This window comes from Geotrypetes seraphini, chromosome 2 (genome assembly GCF_902459505.1).
Source record: "Geotrypetes seraphini chromosome 2, aGeoSer1.1, whole genome shotgun sequence".
NCBI classification, from domain to species: Eukaryota; Metazoa; Chordata; class Amphibia; order Gymnophiona; family Dermophiidae; genus Geotrypetes; species Geotrypetes seraphini.
In genome coordinates this window covers 136,335,768-136,353,619 of record NC_047085.1, presented here as the reverse complement: position 1 = coordinate 136,353,619, position 17,852 = coordinate 136,335,768, and the positions used below count along the sequence as shown (strand labels likewise).

The 17,852-nt window shown below is 44.6% G+C and overlaps 1 protein-coding gene across 5 annotated transcripts in view; it reads right to left on the bottom strand.

The window, feature by feature from the left end:
- KCTD1 (potassium channel tetramerization domain containing 1) overlaps positions 1–17,852 on the bottom strand; it is a 163,555-nt gene that overhangs the window by 21,061 nt on the left and 124,642 nt on the right. Inside the window, exon 4 of one of the 5 annotated variants that reach the window (XM_033933818.1) lies at positions 2,340–2,482. The exons of the other annotated variants lie outside the window; for them this stretch is intronic. Coding sequence (XP_033789709.1) covers positions 2,340–2,482 — 143 coding nt within the window. The remainder of the gene's footprint in view (positions 1–2,339; positions 2,483–17,852) is intronic. 5 annotated transcript variants of the gene reach the window in all.

Here is a 17,852-nt window from a genome sequence, read left to right as displayed (position 1 = left end):
ACAATGGGATTTAGGGAGGGAAGGAACAGAAAGGGAGAGAAGTTGGACACAAGGGATGGTGTGGAGGCGGGGGGATAGAGATACTGGATAGGAGAGTAGTTGGGAAAAGAAAGGGAGAGATGGTGGACCCTGGGGTGGTGGGGAAGGAGGGAGAGATGCTGGATGAAAGGGTAGTTGAGAAAAGGTGGATCTGTGGAGGGAAACGAAAAAAAAGGAAAGATGCCAGACCTTCTGGGGAGGGAAGGAAAACGGAAGGGGAGGACAGAGATAGAAGATGGATGGTTAGCAGGGAGAAAGAAGAAAGGAGACCCTGGCAAGCAAGTTATCAGAAGACAACCAAAGCCTGAGACCAACAAAATTTGAATAATGACCAGACAACAAAAGGTAGAAAAACTAATTCTATTTTCTGTTTTGTGATTACAATATGTCAGATTTGAAATGTGTATCCTGCCAGAGCTGGTGTTAGACCGCAAACGTGAGCTAGGATTTAACAGAAAGAGGAAAAGTCTTTTTTGTTTGTTTATTTTGTTTACATCACAGCGCCAGTGTGGTTAGGAGAAGGCAAAGGGGTGAAGAGGCTATAAAATAAACCCACGAGGATGTTTGAAAAAACCCCAAAAACAACCACCCAAATGGGCAGGAAAATCATAGAAACTTAGAAATAGACGGCAGATAAGGGCCACGGCCCATCTAGTCTGCCCACCGCAATGACCCTTCCCCACCTAACTCAGTGAATAGATAGAAATCGAATCGAATCGAAAAACCAATTCAATAGGCTGAATCAAATCAATTTTTTTTTCCTGAATCGGGCAGCACTAGTACTGATGGCATCAATTTGTCACCAGAGACCATGGCAGGTCCAAACAGCTACTTGTGTTGGATGTGTCGAGCCTTAAGAGAGCGTTTTCGTAAAGTAGAACAGCAGATGCAAGTGTCAAATTGAAGCTCTGGCCCCAAACAATGAATGCTCCAGTTGTGCGGGTCAACGATAGATATGGGCCACTGGCAATGAGTGCACTTTTTGAATCTGTGAGGAAAAATCGTGGTGGCAAGGTAAAAAAACCACAATGGTTACACCCCCAAGAAGGAAAACCAGTGAGAAAAATTGGAGAGAAAGGCCCAAAGGCCTGTACTGAGGCAAACAGAGGACGAGAAAAGTAACTTTTTTTTCTTTAGAGAAAAAATACCGAAGAAAAGAACTATAAGTAAATTAAATAAAAGGAAAATGAGCTGAAAGGTGAAAAATACGTTGACTGGGAAGGCAACTTGATTGGACAGTCCAAAAAACAACCTCTTCGCAACACGTAAAACTACGAACTGAGGACGTGCAACCAGATGTCAGGGAGGAAGGCACTCGCACGTGCAGGCAAGCAGATCTTGGGCGGGCAGGCAGTCTGTCTCAAAGCTTCTTATGAAGTTAAAGTGACAGTACACTTTTAGCACTGTCCGTTCCAGGCTCCCTGGATGACGTCACTCACATGTGAGAATATGCTGCCTGCTTGTCCAAGGATAAGCCACTTTACATTAAATAAAATTAATATTGTTAGTTATTCTGTGGTGAACTTCTATGACTTTATACAGCAACTTGTGTTCCTTGAAAGGTGAGAAATTTGTATTTATTTTTTATTTGCAAGTGTAGAAAATAAACTGTTTATATGAACAACATGGGGTAATTAAGAGTGCCAGTATTTATGCTTTCCAGTTCTGTTAGCATTTAGCTGCAAATAAAGTCATGTTGTTCAAGTGAGCAATAATAGGGATTGATAATATATAATATGTTGTCTTTTTCATATATGTTGTCTTTTATGTCTTTTATATTTTCAGTTGATCATATATGCACAGCAGTCATGTCATTGACAACACATGTCAGCAGCGAAGGCTTTGGACCCGATTCTTGTAAATACTGATTCAGATGATGAAATGGACCAATTCAATGACAGCAATAGTGATATGGATTATGTTGAAGATGATACAGACATTGAGCCAGATATTCTAATCGATATTGGAGGTTCAACTCCTGCCGAGAGTATGTCTTCTACTCCTGCATTTACTGCAAATAGTGTGTTGTCCAAAGATAAGAAGATAAAACTGGTGAGTCGCTCAGAGTTATCGTTCATTGGAAGACGACAAAAAAGGACTTAATACATGAAATAAGGCCTACTAACACTGCCAAACCTTCATCAACGACCAAAGCTGTCTTACTATTCTTTGATCACAAGATTATCAAACTGATAATCGATTTTACAAACAAATCTGCAAATGCACAACGTCTTCAACAGGGAAAAATATGAAGTAACATGGATCAGGAAGAAATGAAGTGTTTCCTTGATTTACTGTACCTAGCAGGGGTTCTGAAGGCCAAAGGCGAACCACTCTCAGAAATGTGGAATGAAGAATATGGTCGTCCAATTTTTCCCGCTGCAATGGCCAAAAAACGATTCACACATGCTTGGCTATCTACGATTTGATGCCCATGAGAAATCTGCATGAAAAGTTTTATGTAGAGTTAACATAAGAGTTTACTACTTTACAGATGTAGGATATAAGAAAGTGACTCAGTTGACAGATGCAAGTTTAATATATAAAGTTTAATATTAAAGATGTATATAAAACCATGAAAAACTATTTATATTTATCTAATGTCTGGCATGTGGAGAGCATATGTTGATAGTCTGAAGAGTTTAAGATAAGTTTATACAGAGATTGGCAGAGAGAATGTGTAAAAATAAACCAGGTCCAGTTGAACCCAGATGTCGGCTAGCAAGTTATTTATTTTGGCTGGGTCACCAAAAGTTAAAGAAATTGAGTATTAAAATTCAGAATGGATCAGCGATTTTAGTCATTCAGTACCACAAAGTGTTTCTTGGTAAACATTACATGGCACATCATATGGCTTTCTTTCAGTAATAGCTCCCTTCTTGCCACTCTCCCATATAGTTCATCCTTGTGGAGTAATCGTAAAATTGGTTAGATAGCAGGACTGTGGAGTCTGAAGTAATTTTGGGTAGAGCCTGAGTTGCTAAAAATGTACAAACTCAAATTCAAAATAAAAACTTATAATATATGGTAAATTTACTTGTCCTGTATCTAAACTACTGGTAAACATTATATATTTACCAGTAACAACAAGACTAAAATTAAAGCCTGATATCAGTAGGAGTCACAGTCAGAGTTGGACTTGGAATCAGACAATAGAAGAATAAAGTCGCTGGAGTCAGAATTGAAAATTTGGTGTAATGACTCCACAGCCCTGGTTAATAATAAACTTCTCCACCTCAGCAATTTAACCCACAACTACTGACTTTGTGGTCAGCCAAAGCAAGGTGATGCTAAATTCTTTTCACTTAGCTATATCTCAAGGGATATTTAAACACACTGATGTTTCTACCATTCTTCTGATCTCTACCTCTGAATAGCTTTATACTGAAGTTCTGTTTGGCACTTTTAGATTTTCATTTTAAATTTACTTTATATTTTTATTTATTTAATTTGTTTTCTATCTCGTTCTCCCCAACAAGCTCCGAACGGGTTATAGCTCAACATACAAATAATATAGTTGTAGCAGTTTAGCATACATAAAATACAGCCAAGACAGATTACAGTTATATTTACAAAACAATATGTTCATCATATGTAGAAAAGCAGTACTCTTTTGCAGTCCAAGGTATGTAGGCATTGCTCCACTGAAGAGGTATGAGGAGGAGGAAAAAAGGATGGTAGAATTATGCTTTGGTTTAGATTGAAGTCTGAAACTACTTTAGGAAGGAATTTTGGGGGTGTGTGAAGTTGGGACATGGTTAGGGGAAAACTGCATATAAGTTATTAAAGCCTGAAATTCACTGACATGTCTTGCTGAAGTGATAGCTGTGAGGAAATTTTTTTTTACCATGTGAGGTACCTATGGGAGGCAGTACCAAAGTTGGTTGAAGAAGGCCTCTTATAAAACACATCACTAAGGGATGATTTGAGATTTGTTTCCCATTCACTGTGTCATAATAAGCCGATATGGCAGACAAGTGATACCATACTGAATTGGTCTCGAGATTTGAATCAGACAAATGTAGAAGTTAAATTAGAATCAGTGGAATTAGACATGCATTGAGAATCTGGTTTTGGGTGGGTGCCCAATGAGAGAAATGAGTCCATTTGGATTGGTAGGTTTTCCTGAAGGATATCTAGCAGCTAGAAGAACTGATTTTACAGTTTGGGGAACTTGAATATCTTTTAAGGATATCCTTCCAATTTCCATGATGTGTGGTTGAGGCTAGATAAATTCAGATGAAGAATTTGTCCATTCTGCTGTGAAAGGAGAGTATGGGATCCCAGAGGAATGGGGGTGGGGGGGTGGGAGAGGGAACACACTCCAGAAGGGACAATAGAAGTGAATACCATATTGGCCTAGGTCATCACTGAGCAATTAGGATGAGGTGTGTGAAGTCTGTGATGATGTTCTGTAGAACTTTGGATATCAATGTGAACAGTGGAAAGGAATACAGGAGGACCAATGAATGGAGACCAACGAATGACCAACAAATGGAGAACGCATCTCTTGCGATAGTTTGAGGGGCTGTTCAAAGCGAACAATAATGATGGCATTGTGTGTTGTCTTGTGAAGCAAAGAGATCTATGGCTGAGGTCCCCCATAGTTGAAACAGCCGACGTGCTACCTTGGGGTTGAAAGACCATTCGTGAGGGTCGAGTTTGCGGCTGAGTGAGTCCACAATGATATTTGTGTATCCTGAAATATACACTGCTTGTAGGCTTTTATCTTGAGGAATAGTACAAACTGCCAAAGACGATAGGCTTCACTGCAGAGCTCAGAGATCCTGAACCTCCCTGATTGTTGATGTAATACATTGCAACCTGGTTGTCCATTTGTATTAAGATTTGCTTTTGTTGAATCCAAGGTTTGAATGTTTTTAATGCGTTAAAAACTGCCCGGAGCTCCAAATGAATGACTGTAGTCATAGATCCTTTATGGTCTACTGGCCCTGGGTTTTAGAGGTGGTCAAAATTAGCTCCCTAGCCGATATTGAAAGCATCCATCATACCGATTAGTTGAGGAGGCAGAACTTGAAACAAACAACTTGCCTTGAGGCACAGTGAATGAATCCACCAGAGGAGAGATTTCTTGATGTAGTGGGGAAGCAAAATGTGGTGAGAGAGCAATTGAGATTTCTGATTCCAACAGCATTTTAGTTGCCACTGTAGTGGGCGCATATGTAGGCATGCATGTGGACCAGAGTGTGTGAAGCAGGCGTAAAGTCTGACATGATGTTAGATGCACTGATTCCCTTGCTTGTGTGCATAGTTGTTCCAGTATTCTGTGTATTTCTTCTGGAATGTAAGCTTTTACTGTGATGATGTTTATATGGACACCTATGAACATGAGTGACTCCATTGGAATGAGAGATGACTTGTCGTAGTTGATGAGGAATCCGAGTGATTGAAGAGTGTGTATAGTGTTGTGAATGGTGAGCAGCAAGCAGTCTCTGGATTGGGCTGCTAGAAGTGAATTGTCAAAGTATGAAAAGACAAAGTGTTGAGCAAACGGAGGTCCAGTATGGGTCAAAGGCTGAGTCTTTTCAGGGATTAGGAAAAATTTGTAATAAAACCGCATGTCTTGCTGTTGAAAGGGAACTGCTTCTATTGCGTTGTTGTGAAGTGTTATTTTCGCTGCCAGAAGCAAAATATGGTGATAAGGAATAGTGGAAGGTTGAGACAAATTGGAAACTTGGATTTCTGAAAGAAAGTTGAGACTATGGGTCCTGAAGATAATTTCTCTAGGCTATCTATCTGTCATGATGTTTTGCCAGGCAGAAAGAAAATGGCTGAGCTGGGCCCCTACTGGTAATTTGTTAAAAACTCGGAGAGGATTTGAGAGCAGGCAATTGGTTACTTGAAGCCTGCTTCCTATCTCTTGGGTGTTGCTTTTGTCAGTAAGTAAAGGACTGAGAGTGTTGATAAGTGGGTCTAGTATAAATAGTAAAACATATAGGATAGTACTGCTGCAAGAACTGTTGGTGATAAGGACTACAGTATGTGGTAGAGGAAGTATTCTTGTGATACTACTCAGACTGATCTACTTGGTGGGCAGAAAGTTTTCAGAGAGATGTGGAATCCTCTTTCAGCTTTGAGACTCTTTTTTTCTCCAAACTGTCTCCCAGGCAAGGTGCATCTGCTAAACGTGCAGCTGCAGTTCTCTTAATCATATAAGTGTCATAGATTATCTTGATAAGATAGGTGGACTCTTGTAAGGCTATCTGGAGATCTGGCGCCATGTCAGGTGAGGCACCTTCAAGTTGTTGAAGGACTGAATACTGGAAATTAAGTATTTGTAGCTGATGGGCTATAATTTTTGTCACCATCATAGAACCCTGGTAGACTTTCTTGCTTAATGAATCCAAGAGGTGAAATTCTTTTCCTGATGGCATGTTGAATTGGGCTCTGGATGTTTTAGATTTCTTAATGGCTGATTCAGAAACCATAGAATGGTGCGAGAGCTGCTGAATGTCATGTCCAGGGGCTTTTTGTACTTTGTATTTGAATTCCAAACACTTAAAAGCAGTGGAGATTGACTGAATTTTTTTCAATTAGAGAGAGTTGAAGGTCCTGGAGAATTTGATGTATATGAAGGGCAATGAATTCCTTAGGAGGAGTCTGACAAGATTGGAAGATAGCTTGGAAATCTTTTTTGCCTGTTGTAGTAGTGTTTTCATTAAGACTGAGCAGAGTAGAAACTTTCTGCAGAAATTTAGGGTAAGAGGAAAGCCCATGTTCCTCTGGTTGAGTCGGCTGCTGATCAGAGGGTACTGATCTAGGTGAGAAGGAAGATTCTGGTCAGGGTATGACCATGGCTCTGGAGAAGAAGGAGGATGGAGCGGAGAAGTGCAAAAAAAGATAGATAAACCCAATCTGGATCCTAGGGAAGTCCTGTTGGGAGGGGGGAGGTTAGATCCTGAGGGGATGGGATAGGGGGTTTAAGCTGACAAAAAAGGTTCTGTTTATGCTGGAAGTACTGGCCGTGGCAGTGTGAAACCTGTTTGAAGTAATGTTGTGCTATCTTGAATAAAGTGCTGTAATAGATATAAGAAAGTTGAGGCTGAAAGGAAGCTTGACTCCAGAGGAGAGGCATAGGATTTATTAAAGAGGGTTGTTTTAGAGGATGTAGGTCTGCTGACTGAGTGTCTGAGGAAGACATGTTTAAGATTTTGCTTTAATAGAAATGGCAGAGGCAGGAGAGAGCCTGAGTGTTCAAATAAATAAATTCCTGGCTCCTTTTGGTGTTGGTGAGTAGAGGTGGGGGATGATTGCAAAGCCAAAGCTTGGCCCAAGGGAGCCTTCCCTGACTGCTGAGGCCACTTTTTCATTTGAGAGGGCCTCAAGTCTGTTGCATACTGAAGGGCCATTGCGGCAACAGGCGAAGGGGTGGCAATTCTGGCTACCTCTGTTGTCTCTGAATTTTGCCCGTCAAACTCCACCAATTTCTTGAGGTCTATTGACATCAGGGATTGGTAGATTACCTCCCCCAGTGGTGCTGAAACAGGGCCCTGGGGGAGGGCTTGCTCAGTCATTGGCAGCATCAATACAGACATCTATCGTCAGATCACAGAGCCACAAATGCTGTTACTTGTTGGCTTGCCATCTTCTGAGGATCCTGTGGCAGTCCTAACGAGTACCTTGTTGGTAGAGTTCTTAATTGAAAACTCTGATGTTTTCCTAATTATTGTTGTTTTTTTAAGGAATGCAGCCTGCTGTTCTATTACACCTGTCTTTAGATTTTTTTTTTCAAGTAAGAAAGAAAAAAATTAACTTGCTGAAGTAAATCTGTCTTTTTTTTCTTTTTTGAGAGGTTATGAAGAGGAACAAGGGAGAGCTGCAACTGTTAAGCTGGCTGAAGAAAAGGATAGGGGGAGCAACTGCAGAGGAAACAATACCAACACATGCTCAGTCAGCGAAAAGCTTACTTTAGCTAGGGGAGAGCACTGACACACAGACTCAGTTAGAACTTCACCAACAAGTGTGCCTGCATCTCTCCTACTTGTCTAATCTAATCTGTTATTTGTGCGTTGCTCAATACTTAATTAGGCTCAAGGCGACTTACATCAAAAAGGAATTACATTAGAACATGAAAGGAACAAGTAGAAAGGGAGGAATTTAGAGGGAATAGAGATTAGGGCAAACCCTAGGCATAATAGAGTGGAGACTCTGAAAAGGGGGAGAAGGAGGGAAAGATTCAGAAGAGGTTGAGCTCAGATACATGCAGGGATCAGCTATCACAAAGAAGGGCTTTCAGTTTTCTTCCGAAATGTGGTGTAGTCAGTTTCTGTTCTGATAATTTCTGTGAGGTCATTCAAAGTTTTCACTCCCAAGAAGGTGAGCACGGAGAAATATTCGTTTCTACAGTGGTGCCTCACACAACGAACTTAATTGGTTCCAGGAGCAAGTTTGTTATGCGAAACGTTCGTTATGTGAAACGCGTTTTCCCATAAGAATACATGTAAAAAAAAATAATTCGTTCTGCAGCATAAAATATGCTAAGATGACATAAAAAAAGATAAATTTTTGGTTATTATTTTTATTTAGATACATCTAAAAACATAATTGTTTTTTAAAACAACACACATTTTTTAAATTTAAAGACAGACTAAGTAGAGTCTAATTTTACAGTGAGAGAGGGCAGAGTCTCAGCGGCAAAAACTGGGACTTAACTGTTCATTTTTTTTTTTTTTCTACCGTGTTTCCCCGATGATAAGGCAGGGCCATCAAATAAGACAGCCCCCCCTTTTTAGAAAAAAATGTAAAATAAGGCACCCCCCCCCGCAAATAAGCCACCCACCGATACCTGCGCTTACCCGAATCGGGTGGTACGGTGGGTGACTCCGTGTGGTCCCTGGCACCCCCGACACGATCGGGGCAAGAGGGAGCTCAAGCCCTCTTGCCCCCCCGACACGATCGGGGCAAGAGGGAGCCCAAGCCCTCTTGCCCCCCGACTCCCCGACACGATCGGGGCAAGAGGGAGCCCAAGCCCTCTTGCCCCCCCGACTCCCCGACACGATCGGGGCAAGAGGGAGCCCAAGCCCTCTTGCCCCCCCCCGACTCCCCGACACGATCGGGGCAAGAGGGAGCCCAAGCCCTCTTGCCCCCCCGACTCCCCGACACGATCGGGGCAAGAGGGAGCCCAAGCCCTCTTGCCCCCCCGACTCCCCGACACGATCGGGGCAAGAGGGAGCCCAAGCCCTCTTGCCCCCCCGACTCCCCGACACGATCGGGGCAAGAGGGAGCCCAAGCCCTCTTGCCCCCCCGACTCCCCGACACGATCGGGCCAGGAGGGAGCCCAAGTCCTCCTGGCCACGGCGACCCCCTAACCCCACCCTGCACTACATTACGGGCAGGAGGGATCCCAGGCCCTCCTGCCCTCGACGCAAACCCCCCCTCCCCCCAACGACCGCCCCCCCCCAAAGAACCTCCGACCGCCCCCCCAGCCGACCCGCGACCCCCCTGGCCGACCCCCACGACACCCCCAACCCCCTTCCCCGTACCTTTCTGTAGTTGGCCGGACAGACGGGAGCCAAACCCGCCTGTCCGGCAGGCAGCCAACGACGGAATGAGGCCGGATTGGCCCATCCGTCCCAAAGCTCCGCCTACTGGTGGGGCCTAAGGCGCCTGGGCCAATCAGAATAGGCCCGGGAGCCTTAGGTCCCTCCTGGGGGCAGGGCCTGAGGCACATGGTCGGGTTGGGCCCATGTGCCTCAGGCCCCGCCCCCAGGAGGGACCTAAGGCTCCCGGGCCTATTCTGATTGGCCCAGGCGCCTTAGGCCCCACCAGTAGGCGGAGCTTTGGGACGGATGGGCCAATCCGGCCTCATTCCGTCGTTGGCTGCCTGCCGGACAGGCGGGTTTGGCTCCCGTCTGTCCGGCCAACTACAGAAAGGTACGGGGAAGGGGGTTGGGGGTGTTGTGGGGGTCGGCCAGGGGGGTCGCGGGTCGGCTGGGGGGCGGTCGGAGGTTCTTGGGGGGGGGCGGTCGTTGGGGGGGGGGGGGGGTTTGCGTCGAGGGCAGGAGGGCCTGGGATCCCTCCTGCCCGTAATGTAGTGCAGGGTGGGGTTAGGGGGTCGCCGTGGCCAGGAGGACTTGGGCTCCCTCCTGGCCCGATCGTGTCGGGGAGTCGGGGGGGGCAAGAGGGCTTGGGCTCCCTCTTGCCCCGATCGTGTCGGGGAGTCGGGAGGGCAAGAGGGCTTGAGCTCCCTCTTGCCCCGATCGTGTCGGGGAGTCGGGGGGGCAAGAGGGCTTGGGCTCCCTCTTGCCCCGATCGTGTCGGGGAGTCGGGGGGGCAAGAGGGCTTGAGCTCCCTCTTGCCCCGATCGTGTCGGGGAGTCGGGGGGGCAAGAGGGCTTGGGCTCCCTCTTGCCCCGATCGTGTCGGGGAGTCGGGGGGGCAAGAGGGCTTGAGCTCCCTCTTGCCCCGATCGTGTCGGGGAGTCGGGGGGGCAAGAGGGCTTGGGCTCCCTCTTGCCCCGATCGTGTCGGGGAGTCGGGGAGGCAAGAGGGCTTGAGCTCCCTCTTGCCCCGATCGTGTCGGGGAGTCGGGGGGGCAAGAGGGAGCCAGGCGGAGAGAGGGCAGTTAAGCGCAGTGCCTGCGCGGAAGGATGCAGCTCGGGCGACTTCGTTGTGTGAAACGAAGTTCGTTGTACGAATCAAGACATAAAGTTCGTTGTGCGCAGCGTTCGCTGTGCGAGGCGTCCGTTATGCGAGGCACCACTGTACTTGAGATTTTTTGTTGTGGGGAGGTTTAGTTGTATCCTGTTAAGATTTCTGCGGAAGGCAGACCATGCCGTGGCGAATAGTGAATGAGAGGTGTAGCCGAGTTTCCGTAGCGTAAGCAATGTATGATGTCTTGAATTTTATTTGAGATGGGTTGGGTAGCCAGTGAAGTTGTTTGAGGTAGGCGGAGACCAAGTTGTATCTCTTTAGTTTGAATATGAGCCTTATAGTTGTGTTTTGAATGAGTTGCATTTTATAGAAAAGGGTGGCGTTGATTCCCATGTTAGAGGAATTACAGTAATCCAACTGAGGCATGATCATCATCTGCACAATTAGGGCAAAATGGTCTGATAAGTCTTAGTTGCCTCATGGTGTAGAGCAGTGGTTCCCAACCCTGTCCTGGAGGACCCCCAGGCAAGTCAGGTTTTTAGGATAGCCCTAATGAATATTAATGTGGCCCTTTTGAACCTGGGCGTGGCAGCCTATTAAAAATGGACAGATATGTGGTAGAATGGGCAAGCATGAAAAATAAAATAGCCATATTTTCCTCCAATTGCTCTGGATTTACTAGTTAGGGATTGATTTTATAAAATAAGGACCTAATCCAAGGGCAGAGGAGAAGGGTTTATTAATGGTTATATAAAATTACAATTGGATAAGCCAGAACACAAACCAGATAAGACAAATATGGGATAATATATTGATCCAAATATGTGTTTTGTGCTGAGGTCACTGGAAACAGGAGGAGGCCTTCTCTCAGGTCACTAGAATTAATATATAAGCTCTGTTGAAGACCAGAGCAGATACACCCAGGCTGTAGCTTAGTTTTATGAAGTTCCATTGTTTCAATGTGTGCCCAGTCTGGTCTCCAAAGACCTGTGGCAGATAAGGTTTGGCTTTTGACCTGGTTGCTACAGAGATGGACTTTTCTTCTTAATACAGAGATTACATTCCAGGGGAGGGGGGTTCCCTCTCCTTTTTTGCAGGGTAAAGTTAGAAATGCTAATTGGATATACAAAAAGCATATATGATGAATACAATTTTAGTAAACTATTAATGTAGGAACTTTCATATTCAAGGGTTCAGATTGAAATATAATTATCTCTAAAATTGTACTGGAGGAGTTATATAGAAAAATGTAGGTTTTGTGGGAGTGCATTGGCCACTCCCCTTCTCTTTCACTGAGACACAGGATTTTCAGTGCATGCTCTTAAGTGACTCAGTAACATGGGAGCAGCAGTTTGACTGTTAAGAAGACATGATTTAAAGCTGTGTGTATGGATAATTTTTTGCTCTGTAAGTATATTGTAATACCTTTTCTTGGTTTCATCTGTATCTTTATTAGATAAGCTAGTATTAAAATGTAACTTTTAGGAATTCTTATGTAAGGGGGAAAGACACTCCCCCAATATGCATGCAAGCGCCTTATATGGTATCAAGTATTCTTGACAAATTATATGCAGGCAGTAAAATGTCATCATGTATTAGGTATATTTAAGTGAACCTAGCAGAACAGAATTTTGAGGGCGTTAAGTCAGGGAAGTTGCATTTACACTCTCTGACTTGCAATGTTCCTCCATTGTACCAATGAATGCCTTGAAACAGGACTGTCTGTAAAATTTTAATAAACAATATTTGATTGAAAATATTTGTACAATTATTATCATTTCAGTGCACCTATGAGCAATGTAGAACCAAAACTCTGTTCAATATGCATGAGAGAGATCTGCATATAATGGAGGTGCCAGGCATGCAATTATGCTTCATGCATATTCATTAGGGCTATCCTGAAAACCAGACATGCCTGGAGGTCCTCCACGACAGGGTTGGGAACCACTGGTCTAGAGGGTCTTTTTCCAGAGGTGGGAGATTTGTGGTTTCATGGTTAGTGTGGAGTCCAAGATACAGCCTAGGATTTTGGAGATGTTGTCTGCTGTGAGGGTGTTGCCAGAATAGAGAGTGATGTTTGTCGGTGCTGTCTGATGGGCGGTATGAAAGTAGAAAGCTTTGGTTTTAGATGTATTTAGGTTCAGTTTGTGAGTTGTTGCCCAGGTTTGGATTCTTTCTATGTTATCTGAGATTTTCTTGAAAGTGTCAGTTTGGTTGTTGGTTAGAGGGATGAGGAAAAGAATGTCATCCGCATATGACATCAATGAAATCAAAGCAGCACTCATCCGTGCTGGCTCAGCGTGAAAAACACCATTTTGAATCCAAGTGCAGAGAACTGAGTATGAGCCAGCACGGATGAGCGCTGCTTTGATTTCCTGACGCAGCCTTGACCGTTAAAATGGGGATTCCCTTTTGGGCGTATTTACAGTGAAGAGGAGTTGACCAGGTCCTGCGGCAAGCTGGAATTTGTTGATGACAACAATGCTAGATTCTGGAGTGCAGCTAAGTCGTTGCTCGCTGTGGATATTCTGATTACAAAACCCCACTGGTGCTATTGGGATGAAATGGACTAAATGATTGAATTTAATATATGTAAGTATTGTGTGGAGTTTTTTTTGTAAGAGCTATATCCATGTCTTCCTGTTGTCTTGGAGGTCTGTATACTACGCCAAGATACAGGCATTTGTCATTCCACCTGGCCAAGTTCACCCAGAGGGATTCCCCGGTGTATTTGACATCTGCGATTCTGGTTACTTTGATGACTTCTTTAGTGTATAGTGCTACCCCTCCTCCTATTTTGCTCTCTCTGTCTTGACGAAGTAAGTTGTATCCCGGTATAGCCATATCCCACCCATGGGAGTCCATGAACCAAGTCTCGGTTGTGAGAACATATGCCTGCTTTCCCTGGCAACACCTGTTACAGGTAAGTAACTGTGCTTTATGTCAGGACAAGCTGGTAAGCAGCATATTCTTACATGTGGGGCTCTCCAGTTGATACATAAGGGATGGAGGGAAGTTGGCAAACAAATTCTGTAGAACTGCTTGGCCAAACCAACTAGCCTGTCTGGAATATGAAAGTGTGAATTGAGAACCAGGTTGCTGCTTTACAAATGTCCTCAATGGGAGTGTAACTAAGATAAACTAATGAAGTTGCTATTACTCTTATGTGCTCTTATTCCATTACTCTTATATGCTGTGACATGACCTTCTAGTGGCAGCCCAGCCCAAACATAGCAGAACGAGATGCAGTACGCTAATCATACAGAGATTGTTCTCTTAGTAACAGGAACTTTTAGTCTGTTGGTACTGAAGGAGAGGAACAGCTGAGCATTCGATCCAGACAGGCACATTTACAGTCCAATGTGTGGAGTGCCACTTCTCCAAGGTGGGAATGTGGCCTTGGGAACAAGACAGGTAATATTATAGACTGGATGAGAAGAAAATCTGAGACTACTTTAGGTAGGTATTTTGGATGAGTGTGAAGAACAACTCTATCATGATAAAAAGTTGTGTAAGGTGAATTAGATACTAGACTGGCTGGGCCATTTGGCCTTTATCTGCCATCATGTTTCTATGTTACTACAAGTTTACTAACTCGCCATGCAGAAGTGATACAAATTAAATAGACTACGTTCCAGGTGAGCTATTTAAGTAGCGTAGTCACAAGGCGCTTAAATTGAGGTTTCATTAAAGTGGTGAAAACAACATTTACATGTAGGTCCCAAGTAACTAGAGGAAGTTTGATTGGAGGCTCTGAATTTATGAGGCCTTTCATGAACCTAGAAAATCGATAGGTGTGTAGCTAGAGGTTTGTTATTCAAAGTAGAGAATGACCGGGGGGGGGGGGGGGATTGCCTCTGTCCCCGCGAGCTCAGCTCTGTCCCCACCCTATCCCTGCAAGCTCAGTCTCTATCCTGCAAACAATCTGATCCCATCCGAACAAGCCTCAAATAGTTTTATATTGAGCTTATTTTATTAAAGTATAAAAAGAAACAATATTCTGTAGAAATTGTCATTTTACAAATCACAAATAATACAGAGCAAGGATCAACAAAACTCCTGCTTCCCCCTCACAAATATCCCCTCCACTATTGAGAAAATTGAAGTCAAATTACTACAGAATGCTTCATTAAAAAAAAAAAAAAAAATCAAGCTAACAGTGGCAGGAATAGTGTTAGGGGAGTGCAAGTAGGGCAACTACCCCCTGGTCAGAGAGCCCCCCCTAAGCCAGCTGGAAGCTAAAGAAGCATAGCCTGGGCTTTGCAGTCCCAAGTTATATCTAACACCAGCTCTAACAGGATACATATTTCAAATCTGATATATTCTAATCACAAAATAAAAAAATATTTTTTCTACCTTTTGTTGTCTTGTCACTTTATTCTTCACATAACATTGGTCTCAGACTCTGATTTCTGTTTCCATCTGTCTACTCTTAAATCACTTGCCAGGGTCTCCTGACCATTTGATGTCTTCTTTCTCTATGCTCACCATTCATCTTCCATCTCTGTATATGTTGTTTCCCCCATGTTTAGCAAGCATCTCCTTTCTATGTCTCCAATACTGTACTTCCCTTTCTAGTATTTCCCCTGTGCCCATCTCTCTGCTTTCATCATCCCCTCCATGTCAAGTGTCAATTCTCTGTGTTCCTATGCCCTCCCCCCTCCCAAGTCCAACATCTCTCTTCTGCGTTCCTCTTCTCCCTCATGTCTAGCCATCTTCTGTGTTCCTCTTTATGTCCCTGTTCCTATGCTACCATCCATACCCAACATCTCCCCTTTTCATATATCTCCCTGTGTCCAGCTTCTCCCCTCTGACTCCTTTACACCAAAGTGTCTCTCACCTTCTTTCCTCCCTCTCTCCACCCGTCCACTGTGTTAAATATTTTACTCCCTTCATCCCCTTGATTCAGATTTATTTTCCTTCCTTTTTCTCCTCCCTGCAGGTCCAGTACCTCTCTCCCTTCTCTCAACATTCCCCAAGGATCCGGCATCTCGCTCCCTTTTCTCTGTCTAGCCCCTCCTCCCATGGGTCCAACATCTCTCTCCCTTCCCTCTAGCTCCGAGCCGCAAATCCAGTACCTTTCCTTTCTCCCCCAACTCCCAGCTTTATGTCTAGCACCTCTCTTTTCCCTTCAGCTCCAGCCCCCCTCCACATCAGTACTAGAGAATGACATGGTGGTTGTTACCCGCGGCTAGCCGCGGGTAACCCGCCAAAACGGTGACCAAAAAAAAGGTCACCGCAAGTTCGGGGACAAGGCCATTCACCGCCCCATGGAGCGGTGAATGGTAGCACGGGGTGGTGAACAAGTAGTGAACACGCGGTGAACGAGCGTTCGATCCGGCAGCCCACTCTCTTCCGCCGGCCGTCCATGCATCTCCCTCCCTCCTTTTCCCTTACCTTTTCTTCTTGAAACTGGCGATTTCTATAAGGCTACGAGCTGTATTACAGCCGGAGCCTTGAAGTCGCGTCGCGTTGCCTGCTAGAAAAAGACTCATCTGACGCAATTTCCTGTTTCCGGTTGCATCGGAGGAGACTTTTCTAGCTGACAACCCGACGCGACTTCAAGGCTCCGGCTGTAATACAGCTCGTAGTCTTATAGAAATCGCCAGTTTCAAGAAGAAAAGGTAAGAGAAAAGGAGGGAGGGAGGGAAATGCACGGCTGGCCGGCGGGAGGGAGCTGCTGGACAGCGTGAAGGGTGCTGGGGATGGGGGGATGGAGAGGAGAAGACGCTGAAGACAGGGACGGTGATAGGGCGGTGAAATAGACAGCGGGGATGGTGACGGGGCAGTGAAGGGGACGGCAGAGACAGGGACGGGGCGGTGAAAGGTGCAGAGGATGATGGTCCGGGGACGGGGACAGAATTTTTCCCCATGTCATTCTTTAATCAGTACCTCTCTCCCTTCCCTCCAGCCTCCCCCCATTGCTCCAACACCTCTCTTCCCCCAGCACAAATCCAGCACTGTCTTAGCACCCCCCTCAATGAATACATCGACAGTGGCAGGTGACACCCCCCATCATGGGTCAGCACCTCCTCCCCAGCTCCCCTCACACTCACTACCCAAAAGAGCCAGCCAAGCCACACCAAAAAATCTTGAGAAGCCAGCTAGGAGGCCTTCCTTTAGCCAACAAGCCCCTCCTTGATGTAACTTCCAGTTTTGCAAAGCCGGAAGATACATCAAGGAGGGACTCGTTGGCACAAAGAAAGCCTCTGAATGGGTCTCTGAAGATTTTTCGTCATTGGCGTGGCTGGCTTCTTCAGATAAAACCACCACCACACTGAAAAATTTTCAGAGGCCTGTTCCAAGCTTTCCTTCAGTCGATGTAACTTATGGACATCGTGGATGAATCTTGAGGCCCGAAAAATTTTTCCTGATGTAGACATCGAGCCTTCAAAGAGTATTTTTGTAACTTTGATCGGTGAGAACAGGAGTCTACTCGATGCTTAGTAATAAGGCACTGAAGACACCAATTGTGTGGATCGGTGACTGATATGGCCCTGTTGCACCGAGAATACCTCTTGAAGCTGCTAGAAGGCTTTGACGTTGAAGGAAAAACTGCCAACACCAAGATCAAAAGGAATCAATTTTTCTCTAATGGTTGTGACCGAAAAAGATTTGATGCCTTTGGCCACAAGAACAGTTTGGAAGACCAAAGGCCCGAAAACACAGGAAAGAAAAATTCTTAGAAAAAATCCCGAACAAAGAGATTTATAAAGTACTACCAAGGAAAATGAAAGAAATGAAGTTAAAAATAGAATAGGAAAGCACAAAACTTTAAAAATAAAAATATATATATATATCTCGCGCAATTAGAAAGACTCCAACGACACATATATTCTTAGCTTTGCGGAAACCTAAGAACTGATGGTCCCACGAGCTGATGTCAGTAAGAAGGCACTTGTGTATGTGTGGTACGGGCAGTCTTGAGACTTCTAAAGAAGTTAAAGTGACAGTACACTTTAACACTGTTCATACCAGGCTCCTTGGATGTCGTCACCCATATGTGAGAATATGCTGCTTGCTTGTCCTGGGATAAATACATTTTTAAAGATGATTAACTATGAATGCATATAAAACCATAACAATTGGCACTGTTGTTCAAAATTTTCAAATAGCTCTCAAGTATTTCTCTGTTATATCAACCAGAGAGTGCCAGAAGATATAGGGCTCCTTTTATCAAGGTGCGCTACGGGGGTTAGCG